This window comes from Amblyomma maculatum, chromosome 5 (assembly GCF_055883805.1).
Source record: "Amblyomma maculatum isolate TAMU_Amacu chromosome 5, ASM5588380v1, whole genome shotgun sequence".
Classification (NCBI taxonomy): Eukaryota; Metazoa; Arthropoda; class Arachnida; order Ixodida; family Ixodidae; genus Amblyomma; species Amblyomma maculatum.
In genome coordinates this window covers 131,611,308-131,629,535 of record NC_139348.1, presented here as the reverse complement: position 1 = coordinate 131,629,535, position 18,228 = coordinate 131,611,308, and the positions used below count along the sequence as shown (strand labels likewise).

The 18,228-nt window shown below is 45.8% G+C and overlaps 1 protein-coding gene across 1 annotated transcript in view; it reads right to left on the bottom strand.

The window, feature by feature from the left end:
- Positions 1 to 734: 734 nt before the first annotated feature.
- LOC146189576 (lysosomal alpha-mannosidase-like) overlaps positions 735 to 18,228 on the bottom strand; it is a 31,927-nt gene continuing 14,433 nt past the window's right edge. Inside the window, exons 5-17 of the mRNA XM_084605300.1 lie at positions 16,796 to 16,900; positions 15,410 to 15,704; positions 13,923 to 13,962; positions 13,770 to 13,839; positions 12,453 to 12,674; positions 11,209 to 11,379; positions 9,600 to 9,815; positions 8,251 to 8,462; positions 7,842 to 7,905; positions 6,624 to 6,794; positions 5,423 to 5,521; positions 1,798 to 1,941; positions 735 to 1,287 (exon numbers count right to left, since the gene is read on the bottom strand). Of these exons, the coding sequence (XP_084461426.1) occupies positions 1,030 to 1,287; positions 1,798 to 1,941; positions 5,423 to 5,521; positions 6,624 to 6,794; positions 7,842 to 7,905; positions 8,251 to 8,462; positions 9,600 to 9,815; positions 11,209 to 11,379; positions 12,453 to 12,674; positions 13,770 to 13,839; positions 13,923 to 13,962; positions 15,410 to 15,704; positions 16,796 to 16,900 (2,067 nt within the window). The 3' untranslated portion in view covers positions 735 to 1,029. The remainder of the gene's footprint in view (positions 1,288 to 1,797; positions 1,942 to 5,422; positions 5,522 to 6,623; positions 6,795 to 7,841; positions 7,906 to 8,250; positions 8,463 to 9,599; positions 9,816 to 11,208; positions 11,380 to 12,452; positions 12,675 to 13,769; positions 13,840 to 13,922; positions 13,963 to 15,409; positions 15,705 to 16,795; positions 16,901 to 18,228) is intronic.

Below are 18,228 nucleotides of genomic sequence, written 5' to 3'. Positions count from 1 at the left end.
CAGCACGTGCAGTGCGGTGTCGTGCATGGACGGTGCTGCGGCATAATGCAATGTTGCTAGTTGAACATTTCCTAGTTCGTTTGACGAGTTTAGGCGATTGAGTGAGATAAAATGTTGGCCAATGTGGTGGCGAGCTCTGATGATCGAGACGTAAAATATTTGTAGTAATACAGCCGATAAAGAAACGCAGATGAAAATATATGTCCATTTCAAGGAAAAAAACAGTACTCACAAGTGTTTTTAAACTGAGTTCAAAAGAGGTTAATAGAAAATCTATATGCCACTTTAATAAGCATGAAGTAGCATCGCTGAGCAGGGTGACCCACATCTAGCGATAAAAAAAAACGTTACCCTTAGTGGTGAGAAACGTAAATGTACGCTTTTTTGTGATCAGTGTCTATCACCAGTGGCCAGGTTTAAAACTGCTAAGTTTTCACTTGCCTTTGGCCCTTGTATCGACGACCAACTTTATTCGTTCCTTCGGTATTAACTCTTTTTTGGTTTAAGCTTTTTATAATGGCCTGGATCGCTATGTGGAGCCCATCAAAGCGTTACGAAGGGATGATCGCCACGCATATTTCTTTACGCAACACTACATGCAATCTATTTTAGTTGACCAAACTACAATTAAATTTATGGCAGCCGTTCTTGTTAGCCTCGCAAGCCATTACGGCTATTACGAGGTATTACTAAGGTGAGTGAATTTCCGCAGATGCACTCAGTCTTGTTGCAAGCTAGATTTATTTTAGTACGCCTAATACAAACCGAAATGTTAGGATCGTAGCATATATTCCATGCCAGTATGACTTCAGTATTTTCTGCTTTCACCGTTTATTTCGAAGTTATTCTAATTCATCCCAAAGCTCAGGTGGACCTATTGTGTGAGCAATGAAGGTTAAAGTGGGCTAGGGATGGTGACTTGGCCTTACTGCCGTCCTCGAATAGAGTGATGATCCTTTGAGTCAAAATATGTAGCGAGAAACAAAGGGCTTCTGGGAGTGTGGGCCCCCGAATTCACGGTGATGGCCTTTAGCTGTCCGGGAGTGGGCGGACTTTGTCGACCTTCCCGACGAAGGTTCTAATTTCTCCTGGGTGCAGGTCCACGGTGTCCTCGAAGCGCGGCCGGAATCCCCTCTTGAGCCAGACACGCATCCGCTGCTCCTGGCTGACAGCGGGTAGCTCTGAGCCGCGGCGTCGCCACACGAAGTGTACCACTTCCGTCTTGTCCTGCGTCGATCCCAACGACGTCTCCAGGATGTGGTACAGCGCTTGATTTTTCAGGAGCCGCTGCGTGAAACCATGAGGTGCAGACAGCCGTTTCGAGAGTCGTTTTTACTCGTGCACCTAGGATGTCTACTGATCAGTTTGGTTAAGTTTATGCCTATTTACCAAAAACTGCGTCGGCTGGTGCCTATGTGGGCAAGATGTGGGCAGTGCATGCGAGGTCCATACTGTTCCGCAATCATGTTGCAATTCGGACCCATATGGGCTGCCCTCGAGATATAGCTTGGAAGCAGCCAATGACGCTTTTCAACGTGCCTCTCCCTTAGATACAAATAGATATGTCTTTACCCATTCGGCATTCGGTATGACAGTCTCTCGGGTAATAGATGCTTTGATAATCCTTTATAGTATTTATAGCTGGCGGGAAGCAAATTGAGGACACCTTCCTCGCGTTTTCCTAATGAGACTTCAAACAGCGATGCGTTTCAAGCACAGTCCTGACAAGCCTCGAACACGTATGTTATCAGCACCACGCACACAAGCAGGGAAGTAAATATCCGCGTCCGTACATACCGATATCTGAACTTGCGTTGCATTGACGTAGCTGGGCATCTCAGGCGCTTGATACTCGAGCCGCACCAGAACCTTCTCCCCGGAGACTCGCTCCAAGGTGAGCACGTGCATGTGATTCGGAAGTTCCGTGCGCAGGCCACTCCACTGCGAAATATCAGGTGTCAGACGCAGTACCTTCGAAGTCTCGTAGAAGTTATAAAGTCTAAAACATCGGCAGATTACAAAGGAATGCCAAGGTAACATCTCAGTTTTTTTCCTCGATGAGGCGTCTCACAGCCCGCGGCTCCGGCACATAAAAATTATCTTTCGGCATGCGCTTCGCACTAATCCTGAAAATTTTTCGGAGAGACACCTCGCAATCAGCTTATACATGGCACTTCATGTCAAGAAGGGCAAAGAGCTTCGAAGGTTTGAACAATCACTGAATTACAGATATTCGTAAGAAATGAAGAAAAGAAGTTCAGGACTAGCAAACTAGTCAAACTGGAGTACTTTCCAAGAGGCTGTGAGCTAAAAAGTAAACAGCTTCCTTCAATTATCGCAGATAAGAAAACGTAGCGTTATTTTGGAGTCGAGAGATGGACGAAATGTTCCCTGGTTTGGCACAATAATTCTAAAGCGTGTAAATGTAGACGCCGAAAACAGCGAGTTGTTATCGATGGCGTATAGTCACCTTTCATGCATGTCTTATCAGGCGTCCTGCAAAGACATGTTTTGAGCCCGCTACTCTTCTTGTTGTTTCCAGTGAGCTTGCCCAGGATGATTCTAGTCGTCTAAGACTGCTTGATAGGATTGCGGCCTATACCGCGATGTTGGCTGTGAAACTGATTATGATTACTGCACGATAACGTAAGCTATGTTCTATCGTGGCTCAGTATCCGAATCATGAAACTTTGTATTTCCAAGTACACTCTTATTAGGTGTAAAAGTAACAAAATGACCTTTCCTTAAAGGTTATCTTATCGATGGTACTGCGCTGTCTGGTGTGACAGAGTTTAAGTATCTTGGGCTAATATGTTCCTACATTGTGTCCTTGGATGGGAATGTAAAGCATTGTAAATATAAAGCCGGGTGCTGCCCTTCTTGCTATGCAATATCAGAAATGCACTGCTGTACTTTTGACCTTAGAATGTCCGTGTGACGTATGAGACTTCAGGAGGAAAAAGAATGTTGATACGCTACAGCGCGTACAGAAGCATGAAGCACTATTTCATACAGGCGATTATGATTCCGCAAACCGGTCGCTTAATACTGTGCAGTGACTGACTCAGGTGGCCCTTGCTCTTTAAAAGGAGTGAGTGCTTACGTCTATCATTGTTTTTTAACATTACAAAAAAATAAAATCGGCCTAAAGAAGCCCGCTTGCGTATCCTGCCAATTCACAACAGAATGTAGTGCGAGGCTATAATTTCAGAATAACATTGTTGCATCATCATATTTTAAAATCATAACACAACATAGTGGTTGCAGTTTTTCAGTTTCATTACGCATGTATTTTTTTCTTATGTGCATTACACAGCTCTGAAATACCATTGAAGTGCTTTTTTTCTCACCTGTGTTATGGCTGTATTTTCGTTACTTTAAGAAATGGCTATTGTAGTTCATGTTTTATGCTTTGCAACTGAACCAACTCACAAAAGGGCGCTGTAGGAGCCTGTATAAATAAATAGAAATAAATAATAATCAACAACAACAGCTACAAAATAAGACGTAGAGCTCTGATACAAGAGCCGAAAAAGTAGTTTTTTCTTCATTCCCCAGACACCAAACTGGGTATGCAGCACTCTCGTAGACTTCAAGCGAGTTCTAACTCGTTCTAACTGGTAACTATATTTCTGTTTGTGGTCACCACTAACTTTCTTTTTTACTTAGGCCCGGCATTTGTTAAGTGGGGTGATCGGACTCCCGTTCAGCTGTTCAGATTGTGCGCAGGTTGAAACGTTGCTTTAGTCATCAGCGACATCTTTCTTGCACGGTGGACAAGGCCTTCGAAGTCGAGACCAAGCTGCTAGTAACGAGTGTTCCTATGCGTAGACGCTTACCTGGTGACTACAAGAGGGAGTGACATGAGTGCATGAGAATTAGAGTTGACCGAGAAACAGTGCTTCCGGTTTCTTGTCCCTAACTTGTCCCTCAACAAAGAAAATGCTCTTGAAGTATGCGCAAAGGTCCTGTTGACCAGTGCTGAGCAAAGATTCTGGTCCTTTGAGACTCTTTAAGTGCGGCATATGTATGTAACATTTCGGGGCACCACTAAAAAAGTCCTGCCCACATGTGACAGGCGACAGCTTCCTAGTACAAGCTGGAAGGCTTCAAGAGGCTCGGTTTCGAAAACAGAATAGCACGCGTCTGGCAGAGAGGCATTTGGTGAACTCGAAGAAGCAGAAGAACAAAAAAAGTTCTGCTAACCTCAAGGAAAAACGGTTGTCCCCACCCCGTACCTACGTAGCATTGTCTCGCTCATCCCCCCCCCCCCCCCCCCCCCGGGATATAGCGACTGGATTTGGCATTCAGTGCTGAGCATAAGGTTGGAAATGTTTGTGCCACCGTCAGAAAGAGGCTGGACAGGTCCAGGCCCAGTACAGGAAAGTGTTTAGTTAAGCATATTAATGGCATATAACTGGCCAGACGGGAGTCATGTAGGAAGCGCCGCTTTCGTGTGGAAAAGTTTTGTATATGCAGTCGAAAAATGCCTCAACATCCGCCCTAGACAATCCGAAAGATTTCTGAAGGAAAAGGCCGCTCATACTTTCTTGTCATCCACTGCTACGACTCCGAAAAGGTCGATATCGATGCCGAGTGCCTCCCATGGTAGGATCCGCCAGCGTGTTCCGTGAGCACGAAAACTAGCTTCCATGCATAAAGCCTAACTCATCACCAGATTCAGATTGCGCATAAAGCTTGTCGTCAATCCTCGGTTACGTTACGCATGATAGAAATGAAGTATTTGATGGAACTCTTTTGGGCTCATAAGGTTGTCGCAGGTGTTGGTTTTGTCTGCCTTTATTTTATTCAATCGCACTTTTGTTTTTGCTTTCTTCGCATGAGTTCGCTTGTTTTAGAGCACTTGTAAGCAAGATTCTTTCCGAAAAAAAAAACTTTCATGACTAAGAGCGTTCATTGCGTGTCTGTTTCTTTGCTCGTCCTGGTCTCTTTGCGCTGTTCCTTATGCTAAACCTTCACCAACTCGTTTTCTTTTTTCCTTCTCCTAAAGAGCGCTGCGAAGCAATACAAATACTGTGCCCGGAAAAAATGTCCTCTCTGAGTACTACGTACGTCTTGATCATGAAACTGCGTTGGAGCAGGCGAGTATTTCGCGCGTGGAACATGACCTAATTGAAAGACATCACCCCAACATTTAGGCATATTCAAAGCACACAAGGAAAAGAGAGTTCCTAGAAACTTACAGTGACCACACCAAAGGGCTTCGTTTCTTTATCAAACTTAAAACGATGGGGGCTCGCTGGTGCGTGCTGACCTGAGTAAGGTACCGAGCTTGTAGCGAAATGCTAGCACTTCTCTTACTGGTTTTGGAACCTTCAGTTGGTCCCAGTCTTTTTATTGGCACTGCTTAATGTATTGGCAATAAGGGCCGAGCACATTTATCATCATAATAGCCACGCACCTCTCTCTGGGTGAGGTTCGTGAAGTACGGTTGCCGGGCGTCCACCAGCGAAAGCTGAGGTGTCCACACTAGGCGGTTAGCAAACTTGCGTAGGTACTCCTGAAACACATTCGAGCAAAAGTTAGAAGCGTAAGTGTCACGAGGCGCACAGTCTAATGAACCCGTCGAATGGTAAGGCATCTCGTCAGGCTACTTGCTTACTGCGCTCTCTGTGAGTATTGTTAGTAATATAGCAGAGATGCTAGCGTCATTACAGAGAAAGTGAGGCCCTACAGTCGCACAGTCGCAAGTATCATCGCGAGGATTCGTACCACGCCAAATGAAAAACCAATGTACTGGCCAAGTCTTCCTCGATCTTCCTGCACCATGTAGGTTTGACGCTTCCCGTGCCTCCAAACGTCTGATTCTTGGGGCCACAATGTATCGGCCTTCTTGCAAATTTTTCGTGCGATTCAGTAATACAACTTTAGGACCATTATTCCCATAGCCACATCTGTTTATCACATCTGCACATGTATGCTTGTTATCCTTAGACATTGCACATTGATACGAGGGAAGTTATTTGCTCGTGGCTTTTACGATTATTAATGGGCAAGGCGGTCATGCCAGAGTGGAGAACGCATAAGGACCGGGCGCATAGGGCTTACGAATAAAATTATTGGCGAGGCATAGGCTCCATTTCTTATAGTATGACGCAGCATTACGAATTGCTTACATCTGCGGCTTCCTTTGCGAGCGAACGAGCGTACCTGCTACTCACTTACCCGGGAATGCTTTCATTTTTGCTTTTGTAAAATTACACATGCTCGTAACAATACAGTTGTAAGGTACCCAAATATGTCCAAGACTACCCTGCATACATATAAATCCCCACTCCGACCATAACATATGTGCCTGCGTGAGCTTAGGGTAGCGTGTCTAATTCGGTCCTCAGAGGTTCGATTACCACCTTACCCTTCTACCTCACAGAAGCTACTTTAGTCAGCCCGTATCAACTCAATGTCATGTCTCGGGACGTCACGAAGCCTGCCAGCCAATCAGCGCTCAGTCATATCAACGGCCAACCCCCGCCTGTAAGCGGCATCCTCGTGAATTTTCGCTCACGACGCTGACAATGTTGAAAACGCCGATGCCAGCTCTGCCGGATTTGCTGGAGAGGGTCGACTGAACACTAGCATGTTAGCACAATATAGGGCTGTACCTGGGACTCGGGAATTGCGCCAATGTGCAGCCAGTGGCGTCCTCTCAGGGAAACTCCGCGGTCACCCAGCAGCCGGCGCTGGATGAGGAACTCGAGGTGGCCGGATGCTAGGCTGGCGGCGCCCTGTGGCCGGTCCGGGAACACTGTCATCTGAGTTCCCTGCTGGTCGCTCTGAGTCCGAAGGAAACAATAATTCGTTAGAGGTTCCGGTTGCGGTCAGGACACTGAAATAGGTGTTCTTTCCGATCACGATTCTCTACAAATGTAGTGGGAAAATATTGCATGGTGAACCGATAAGCTAATGTAAATGTGAAAGCTTGCAGGAGTAGCGAATTATGGGTAGCGGGTAATATCATTAAGCAAATGTGTCCTTTGAAGGGATTTCATCTTCTATTTATCATTTTCCCGAACCCGATTAGACTTTATTTCATGGGGTACACGGTAGCACTTTGAAGGCTTCCGTTGTCTGTCTTAGATATCACTTCTAAAAGAGCCTGTTTAAGAATTGACTTTGAAATAACCATTCTACTTCGAGTAGTAGATTCTCTACAGAAAATATCACCTATACTACATACCGTCTAGTATATAAGCGGAGAATATTCATCCCAGGAGATAAAATGTGCGCAGCAGGTGTTGTTTGCCGAATTCTCTATGCTTGCAGGAAACGTATGTTCTACAAACTGGGAAATGCGTGACCTACAGTCTAAGAGACATTCTAAAAATGTGCAGAAAACACGTGATGGGGAGGACTCTGAAGTGGTCACTTGCGAGAGACTGTTTGGCATCCCCGTTTGCACAGAAAACCTACCCTTATCTTGAGAACACAGTTATCACGGAGAAGTGCAAAGAAACTGTCACGTGGAAAACAGTAGAATAAAAGGGATGTCTAGGTTGTAGAGGATTGTGTCAGCATGGCTTCGATTGGGCTCCGTGAGAGTTTTCTTTTTGCTCATTTGTGAATGATTACATTGCTTTGGATAGCATGCATATAGCTGTGCACTGTTCGCCATGAAGGTATGGAAATGTTAGCGCCCGTTCTGGTATCTTCCTCGTCCATACTGGAATGTAGACAATCTCTTTAAAGTACAAACAAAATGCTGAATTCGTTGCATCAAAGAATATCAGCGTATTAATACCTGCTGTAAAAACGAATCATCACGGCAGTTTGTCATGCGCATAGTATTGGTCAAAACATAACCGGAACCAGTGCATGCTTACCGCTAAGAATGCCCATGACGTCACTGGGAAGAAGTTGGAAGCAACGGGACTTCCGTCATGTCTCCTACAGAAAACAAGACAGCTGTTACAGGTTCACTCACGAACGCTCCATCAATATTTGGGGAGTATGGTTGCGGATGTCAATTTTCTCCAAAACTATAGAAACTCTCGTTGGAAAGATCCAGGCTGCTTTTTAATCAACTTGAGGAATCAATGTAATATTTCTGTATTTTTGGCCAGTCACATACGCTTGCGGAAACTTGCAAGAAAACTAGTCGTTGAATGCATAGGTATAGATTTGGAAGCAGACATTTACAACGCCTGTTAGTTCTGCAACAGAGTTTTGGCCTACAGTGTTTACTTGCTCTCTTGCTAAATATATTCCAGAACCGGATATCCGGTCCCGTACTTCCTCTCGATGCTGCGCCGTCCGTTAGTGTCCGTGTAGAAGATCTGGCCGTTCTGGACGCTGCTGGCGAAGCGGCAGACAATCTCCTTGCCCTTCTGGTCGCTGAGCGGTACCTGCCCGAGAGTCCACTCGAACTCGATCACATCTTCGCTCTCGAAGAGGCGCACCGCCAGGCTCAGCCAAGGAGTGTAACGCTGGTGCAGCTCTTGCACCTGTAACCCGGAGCAAGACCGCCAGTGCCAGAGCAAATATATACAAGACAATCACTAAGCAGCATCACCATCAGCCAGGTCAATTTATTGCAGAGGAAAAGCCTATCCCGTGTATCAGCAATAAGACCCCACCAGTCATAGTCGCCTTATCCCTGAGCATGTCGAAATCATTTTTTCTATGATACTGCCGCGTATCTGCTGTGTATGCGTTTTCCTACCTTTGGAATCTATTCTACCTGTATTCAGGATGAGTTATTTATTACTTGTTTTCCGCGTTACATGGCATACCCAAGTCTGTTTTCAGATACACACTTCTGCATTTTTGCTTTTCTTTGTGTTTCTTTTTTATCATATCTATCAATTTTTTTATTTTTTTTTATTCAGGTTACCCCTAAAGGCCCTCCAAAGGAGGGTATTACGTAGGGGGGGGGATACAATTGTAAAAACATGATGCAATTAGCAACAATTACAATAAGAAACATTAAATATAACATCAAAAAAAAAAGGAAAGAAAAACAACAGCAAAATATTCTACACATTTCAGTCAGAGCGAAGTAGCTCTTGGAATTTTTTTATGTTAGTTTCTGTAGCGATGTGCGATGGCGAGTTATTCCATTCAATGATATTGCGAGGTATGAATGAATTGGCATAAGATGATAAATGACACTTTGCGCGTTTAAATTTGAAGGCAGATCAAGTCGTGGAAAAATGACATCATGTGACTGAAACAATCACTGCGCAGTAGTGGATGGTGATAAAGCTGATGGAAACGTGTTAACCGAGCGTCTTTACGACGACATGATAAGTATTTCAGTTCAGCACGTTGTTTTAATGTTGTGACGCTAGTGAAAGGTCATAAGCCTTTGGGACAGGGACATTTTGTGTCGTGCTCAATTTATTTTCAGCTATATTTTTATCTCCCAGTTTCGGGCCTCACCAGAGAGCCCTGCTGAGCCTAGTGGGTGAGGGTAAAGGGAAGTGTTCTACTTTTACGATGAAGGTTGCGATAAACTCTGCTTATAAATACAGAGCACCTGGCAACTTCACCCACCCTACATTTCTGTCATCGCCCACTTCACTTCCCTCAGCATAATAACAAGCCTTCAGCGAATAAACGCTATGCCACGAAAATCTCACCTCGGGTCCACGAATGATCTCGTAGGTGATATTGTTGCCCAGGTCAAAGGGTTCATCGTTGACCGGGTTCAACACGTGGCTGTCCGATGCCTTGCGACTGCTTCCCTGGTACGCGTGGTAAGACAGGAATTGGTGCTCCAACATCACCTGGAGTCCTCCCTTGACCATCACGCCACGGATGAAGCCCGTCGTAGAATCCAGGACAAGACGGTAGCGCTGCGAGTTCACCAGTTCGTGATTCGCTAGCAATTTGCCGATGAGGATTTATCCGCGTAATGTGAGCGCTGAGAAGAAGCATGTATTGTCATGGAGATTCGAATGGCTATCGTTGTAAGAGATGATGACCATTCGAAGCGAGCAGTTTGTGTTCCTTGATTTCATTCAAGATTGGCATCAGCGGCGCTTTTGCGACGAGGAGGACAGGATGTCTCCCCTGTGCTCTTGATAAAGTTCCCAAACACAGGTGACCTATTTTTGAGAGTGGCCGCCGAGCGTAGGACTTGGAACACAAAACAACATATTCAACACGCTAAGTCCATTTTATGGTGGTTTCGTACAGACGCAGAGATCATCCAATAGTGTCACGTGTTGTTTATGCCACGCGTGTCTGCGTCTCTAAAAAACTGCCATGAAATTCAGTTATCGAGAAAGCACCGACTTTCCCATCTAATGTGTTACGGCGTACAACGCGAAAAGGGAAACGCCCCCCCCCCCCCCTCTCTCCCACCCTCTGAAAACATAAAAATAAAAGACGAGGAGAAACATGTGTACACAGGACTTGCGCTACTACCAACAATAGGAACCTTTTGGTTGGTTTTTGGTTTGTGGGGTTTAACGTTCCAAAGCGACTCAAACTATAGAGAGGCCGTAGTGGAAGACTTCGGACATTTCGACCACTTGGGGTTCTTTAAGTACACTGACATCGCACAGCACACGGGCGCCTTGCTTTTCGCCTCCATCGAAAAGCGGCCGCCGAGGCTGGGACTCGATCCCGCATCCTTGGGAACAATAAGCGAGCGCCGTAACCACTGCGCCACCCCGGCAGGGGAGCAACCGTTTGGAACAGCAGTTTTCTAAAGTGTTATTTGCTCGAAATCTAACATAATTAGGGAAATTATTATCTTGATTAGTTAGACGAAGGAGCTGTTTCCCAAAGGATGGCCCTAGAGTGGGCAGATGGATTTGTAGAACCCAGGAACAGCAGTGCAACAAAGAAGACCGCACACAGAGAGAACTCAACTTGGTATCATGCGCCAACTAGCCCCACGATCTGTTGTTCTGTGCTTGCGGGACTAGCAGGAGTGAAAGGTATCGCGCTGAAGCAGCCTTTTTCGTTCCTTCGGCAGACGTGGCTACTGTGACAAGCACTTCTTGTGTTTCGATCTTTCTTACATCTATTTCAACCCATTCCGTCTGCATGTCGCATTAACTGTGCCCCAACCAGAATCAGCAGACAAGACTGTCCTGTCTGCTCGTTTTTCCTTAAGCCGCAAGGATCTACCAGAAGCAACGACAGTTAGGCATGCTGTCATAGCTTGCCCGGGTCAAGGTTGCTGCCGCAGTTAGGGATGACCTGCGCCCAATTTGGAGATTGTTCCTCCTTGCAAACCTTGTTTCGGATGACGACCATCTTTGTCTCCTTCTCCACCCTGGATGTGCGTGGCTGCCTGGGTAGTGCCGGCTCATTTCTCGTCCTCTGCACGTAGTGCGCCCTTACTCCGAGCGGAACCAGCTGCGACGGGAACACCACCTCGTTCCCTTTGTCCCCGGAAGACAGAATCTGCGGAAGGACGCACATCCAGGGACACAAAAGGTCTTTAATTGGCACCTCTATGTAAGCATTTTTAGTACATTTGCCGAACAGAGGCAACAGATATGATGACATATTGCGTAAAGCTTAGCATTTTAGCTCTGCATGTGGTACACTAAATGGCCTATCAAAGAAGCTAAGTCGTGTCTTAAAGCCTGAAGAGCTGAGGAAAGAGGACTAAGAATGGAGCCTGGAACAGGAGGACGGTGCGATGAGAATGCCACATGAATTGAACGATGGTGGCAATTAGGCAAAATGCAAAAAGGGATGATTAGTTAAAGGTCACAGCTCTCCAATTTGTATACACTGGTACTGGATCATCTTGGTTTTTGTTTTTATGATATCCTAGTCGAGCGCAACGCGAAGATTTGTTCGTCTGGGACGGTAACTGCAAACCGTGGTCAATTAGGGCAAGAAAACCGGAAACTGATATTTTGCTCAAATTTCACATCATGCTTTATTTTGCACTATGAAGAGACGGGAACTCTTAACGCTGTAATACCTCCCCAATAGAACTGTAGGTTCAGTGTCATTACCAAAGTAACTGTAATATCTCAACTAAGAAGTCATATCTGGCGCTTTATTTTACAGGCCAGATAAATGCTCTCAGGGGGCAGTTTTTGATACTAGGCAAACGTCTGACAACACTGTATTGTGTGGTGCATGGAGGAAGGAAAGAACTTAGGAGAGGCCCTGACGTCACTTTTTTGAAGCCGGCGCGACCGCGCTGCGACCGGAGGCTGCAACGTCTCTCCTCCTCCTGTACCCTCCGCATTTTCTTTCTCCGCGACGCTCACGTATACATCGGTCCCCTAGCAACGCTGTTGCTAGTGGCCCGAGTTTTCATAGCAACAGCGATGCCGTTGCTAATGGCCCGACTTGGCTAACCCTAAATTTTGACGTCACTTCCGCCACACTTTCTCCAATGCATTGGGAATGGCAAGGGCCTCTCCTAAGTTGTTTCCTTCCTCCATGGTGTGGTGGCTCAGAGCAACCTGGGACATCCCCTCTCAGATACTGGCCACCTCTCAAGGGTTACAAACCTGAGCGCTGACTCCGTCGACGAGATACGAATAGCCGTGCTTCGCCGGCAGTCGGATGTAGGTGGTGTAGGCGTAGGCGAGTGGGTTGTAGACTAGCAACCAGGCCTCGTCAGCGTCCACGGGCTTGCAGTCGTCTTCGGTGTCCAAGCAATGAGAGAAGCGCAGCTGGCTCACTGAGTTGCCCTCCCACACGAGGGCTCGCAGGGCCTCATCCATAACACGCTGATACAACGAAGAAAGCGAAGGTAAAGGACAATAAATAACACGAGAACGATGAACCATAGTCTAAATACATTTAGAACTCCCAATAATACTCTTGAATGATCAATCTCGGTTTATTATAGCGGTACATTACGACCTGGTTACTTATGCCCACCGTATACTTGTTCAACAATACATGCCCCATGTCTGACTCCATGTTTCTATTTTAAACATGTGTAAAACGTGTCGATTGTAAAATCAAATGTAATGCACGAAAAAATGCGCCTGTTCACCTAATAGATTAACAAAGCACAATGATGTTTTGGAGTTCATCTTGCGCATTAACCAACACCATTTCTTTAGGGAGGGGACGCACTTTAACTAATAATAGTGTTCGAGCCTAGAAACGTTCTAAAGGAAAAAAAGAGGAATGCATATGTGTGCATTGCCCTCGTTTTTAATGCCTCTATTGGAGGTCTCCATTGCGGGCGGGTAGTGGACAATGTAGATATGACGCCGCTCATGACTTGCCACATAACGTCGCTGCTGCCATATCCATATCAGCATTTTCAAAGCACAGCTCTTTGATGCTACCAGTCGCGAAATTGAAAGAAACTGCTTCTAAGTTGCAAACTTTCAGATTGTTGATAAATGCGCACTCACCTGAATAAAATTGTCTGAAGACTTGCATCAGGGAAATATTTTAAATATAACAGCCGTAGAGTTAATTAAGATGGAAGAGAAGAAATTAAAAAGTGATTTCCAAAAGTCAATGACAGCATAACAGAAAGCTTCTCTTCAACGCTTCCTGATGGCGTGACAATTCATTAGCACCAGAAAAATGCACACAAAATGTAGTCACTTTTTAAAGCGGTGTTTCCCAACTGGTATGATCCAAAAGCTCCATTTCAAAGCCCATGCAAAACGTACTTGTACTCCGTAGTTGTGAATATTCTTGTAACAAGTAACTTTTATGTAACAGCAAGGAACAGTGTCAATGTAATTAAAGGAATAGAGTGGAGCCCGGCTAACATCCCCGTTCTATACTTTTAACCAAAACTGACCCACTAGGCAACCGGAATAGTGAAGGCTTCCTTAACTGAGTACAGTTCTCACCTGGCAGCGCGCAATTCCGTTGTTGAGGAGAGCCTCGTGTTGCAGGAGCACCTCGGGCCTCTCGCCGCCCCTGCAGTGTCACCAAATGTTATTCACAAACAAGGTAGACGGAAGGAGTGCGAGGCATAGGAATGAAGGATGCCACCCACATACGCTATCACTTCGCTGTGCTGGGCGAGGGCCACGCTTTCCTCTGCAAGAAACAAGACAAAGAAAAAAATGCATATAACTAGAAAATAAATTGTCTCGGTATCAGCAGCTATAGCGCAAATGAACTTAGGCAGAATTGCGACTGGTTGCATGTGTAGGCGCTTGGATGTTCTTTTTTTGTGTGTGAAACAGTCCAAAAACGCACATAATGCATTTTCTCTGATTCCGTAATAACCTTAATGTCATCACTTAAGAACTACTGACGGCTGTCTGTGTCGCCGGTAAGAGGAAGCTTTACACGTCGGTTCTTTTTTTTTTTTTTACTTCCGACGCTGAAGAATCGTGTCAAACCGTGTTTTTTTTTGTGGACACGTGCGTGCTTTCCACCCATCCCCCGCACTTGTGCGCACCTGTGAACTGTAGAAAAAGCCCACAGCAGCCTCATTATCGCTGCTACCCCTATTATTATTATCCCTAACTGCCTGACCATTCTTATCGCTACTATCATCCTTACGCTAGACAATGATAATTACGCTCCGTTTCCCACGAGCTCGGCGCGGAGTAATGGTTTGCACGCTCGGCTGGGGATTGGAGGGATTGTAATTCGATTCCGGTGATACTTTTAGAGCGCAGCTCTCTGGCGCCAGTTCCTGGGTTTCGCGTTGGCGTCGGCCGCGTCGGCCTCGTAACAAGATCCGCCCCTCTTTCATCCCTCAGTTCGAGCCGGCGCTTCGGCAACCGGATCCTCACAGGAAAAAGGGGGGTACACTCAGCGGCGGAGGATGGGGGCAGGAGTGCGCGCAGCAACCGGAGAGTACGAGGAAAGGAAGGGGGGGGGGGGGCGTGCCGGAGGCAGCGCTAGCAGCGACTGACTGATGCTGCTGACGCCGCTAGCTTGTCAAGAAAACGTGACTGCGTAGAGCACCGCCGCCGCCATGTATAAAGAGGAGGAGGGCCCCCTCCCCTTTTCCTGCGTGGCGGCGAGGGTGCTCTCCGGTTGCCGAAATGCCGGCTCGCTATCAGCGGATCACGGTGCGTGCATTCCGTTCTCACTCGCTTCACTCGCTAGCGGCGTCAGCGGTACACACTGCTATCTGTTGGTCGCGCAACGTTCCTATGGGCCCACGCACTGCCTCCCTCAACCTCTCGATTACTCAATTGCAATCTTCATTTCTCCGACCACAAAGCTTCTTTCATGACAGCCAAGAACTGTCAGTGAGTATTTCTTGAAGGAATACGTGTGAAACATTAAAAAAGGTTGTCTGTATTTTGTACATACGTGTCTTGCTCGAAATCTTTGCCTCAATCTATCGAAAAGGTAAAACAACTGATGAGCTGCGCTCAAATTTCGCATTAGGAAGTAACGTAATCGTGGGCATTTTTTTTTCTTTAGTGTCAGTTCCTGCGGAGATTTTCCGCAAACTTTTGTGTTTACACCATCCGTGAACCAAGAAAGGCTCTCGGTTTAGTAATTCAAGCTAGATTCTCACGGAAGGTTCGGATGTCCTTGCTGTGGACGAATCCCAGGACGGCGAGCTGCTTGCACGCCTGCAGCACTCCGTTGGCTCTCCGCACAGTGCGTTTGAAGCCGGGTTCGGTGCTGAAGTATCCTGTCCAGTATGCAGGCTGTTGTGGAGCGTGTTCTGGCCCGCTGCCCGGAACGCCGTCCGTGTAGGGGAACAGGTCCTCCTCCAGCTCGGACCAGGCCTCGTTGGTCTCCAGTAGGGAGCGCAGGTAGCACGAGGGGGTCGAGTAGAAGGCATGCACTTTGGGCAGGTGCTGGTGCTGCATGGCGAAAGGCATGGTGGAAGAAACGGGAGCTGAAGGGTATATTTTGCATGATTTCAAAGTGCGTGCTCTTTTGCACAGGATAAAAAAAAAACAGTTTATTTCGTTGATTTCAGCGATATTTCCAGGCCATAGAAAGGTTTTATGTGTTGTGAGATTGACAGACGTAAATGTAATCAATAAATCAACCAATCGATCGATCGATCGATCGATCAATCAATCAATCAATCAATCAATCAATCAATCAATCAATCAATCAATCAATCAATCAATCAATCAATCAATCAATCAATCAATCAATCAATCAATCAATCAATCAATCAATCAAGAATTATTGGATAAACAGTGAAATTAATATATGTATCAAGAAGGCACCTCTCCATTTACAAAGGATTCACTCAGTTACAGCAGATTCTGAGATTTAGGCAGAAGAATGACACGAGCCCACATTAGGCTTCGTCACCTTGCAAAGCATACAAAAAGACCAAAGCGATACGTATCACAATGAAGTCTTTTTTTTATCGTGTCGGGAAGTTACTGTGTGCTATTAAGCTCACAGCATGAGACGATTGGGGCAAAAAATAAAAAGGCAGCAGGTTCATGCTCGTATAGCTATTTTAGTGGAACGCTATACTATCACAAAGCTTGCGCGCATGCTGCCCTGGCGGGTTAAGGCTCGTGTTAGCAGCTAGTATGATTAGCATAGAGGAATATGCCAGCATTTCTTCCCTGTGACGTCACATAAGTAATAATTAACTTCCTTAGTTAAGCCACAGATCACTGACTAGCTGCCAGGCGTGCATCACCAAGTATGCAATCACCCATAATATGCAGCTGTAGCTGCCGCCATTTCCAGTCCAGATCAGAGTATCAGGATAATTTCAGGAGAAAACGAGAGGTCTCCTTCCTACATGAACATTGTCTTGAAAGGAACTTAAATATGAGCAGTGCTACGCGGTGCATTGAAATATAAAGATACAACGGTTGCTAGCTGTACGTTAGATGTATTGCTTACGCCATGACAGTAGAAGAAAAAACAACCAGCACCCCATGTAAACACGGGTAAAAAAAGAGGGTACACACATTACCTTGGCATTGACGTAGCGGATAAGCGTGTCTATGTTCTCGTATGTATAAGCGGCGGACTGGTAATCACCGCCCAGGGAGATGAACGCCTGGTTGGTCTTGCGAACCTGCAACAGCAGTCGCGTAGCCACACAGTGTGCATGTTACCGAGCCCAGGCATATTTGACGCACTAGCTCAAATCTATGTGCCTGCTAAACACTTCTCTCGGCTAACGAAAGAACCTTCCAGAAGTACTTTGGCTCAAGCTAGTTGGTTCACAGCTGATGTTGATTCTAAGGAAGGCGCCTGTCCAGTTGTTTTCGTGTTCCTTCTTTGTCCTCGTCTCTTTTGCGCCGTCCTCAGAATAAACATCAGCTATGAACCTTGCGGAGCTCCGCAAAAGAGCCGCTAGCGCGCCCCTACTATACATAACACTGGCGTGCTGGCTACGAAGTTTGAAGCAAATCTGCTATAGCAAGCCCCATGAATGCAGGTATGAGTTGCTGATTGCGACCACAACCGCCGCTAGAGAATTGTGATGAGTTTCTCGACCGCGCTTGACTAAGAAAAAGGTAGTTGGTTAGGTTAGGTTAGGTTAGGTTAGGTTCTCATTCTAATTCATTCTCATTCATTCTCGGCTAATTTCATATCATGTGAGGCTACAAAATTGATGCCGCGTCGTCTTCTTTATCAGGACTGCGTGCACAAGAAGCTGGAAGACAGTGCTAGTATGTCTTATGGTGGCGCTCAAAAAGAAATAGTATAGCGGATCTGCGTAACCGTTTGCAGGGGCGATAGTGCAACCAACACAAACAAGTGGACATGCGCATATCGGAGCGAAGAGGAGCTTTACTTATTTCCTCGGTTGTTCAGGTGTTAGATAATTTACTCTTTACTAGACATTAAATCAAATTAGATCAAACAAAATTTAGTTACCATGCATATACGTAATGTGGGTAGAAAAGACAAAAACCGAAGAACAGATCGGTTTGACGGGGCCACTGCTTCTTTTCAAAATTTGTATACACGGAAACTAGAGTTGGCAATAACAGTCGAACATGGTTACGCAGCGTACAAAAAGAGAGAATCTAGTTTTGTACAGTTAAGTGAAACTCAAGAAATCTAATACATAGGTTGTCATTTTTGCGAAAAGGCCCATGAAATAAGGTGACATATCAGATACAAGTGAATTTAACAAAAAGAGTGATGAATGAGGTAGTTGGTTACCATAATTTGTGAGTTCGCGTGGTAAGAACCAGGCTGCATTATGGCTAGTGTTCTATTATGTTTCTGGACACACTAAACAGGTGCTCAGTAAAAGTGACGGCTTCGCTTCCTTCTCTATGGCATTGCTGCAACAGTATTTCACTGAATAGTAATTATAGAGGGCAGACTTGACATTTCTTTAGAAGGGGTTCAGTGTGCTCATCGTGCGTTAATTTCACGTAAAATTGT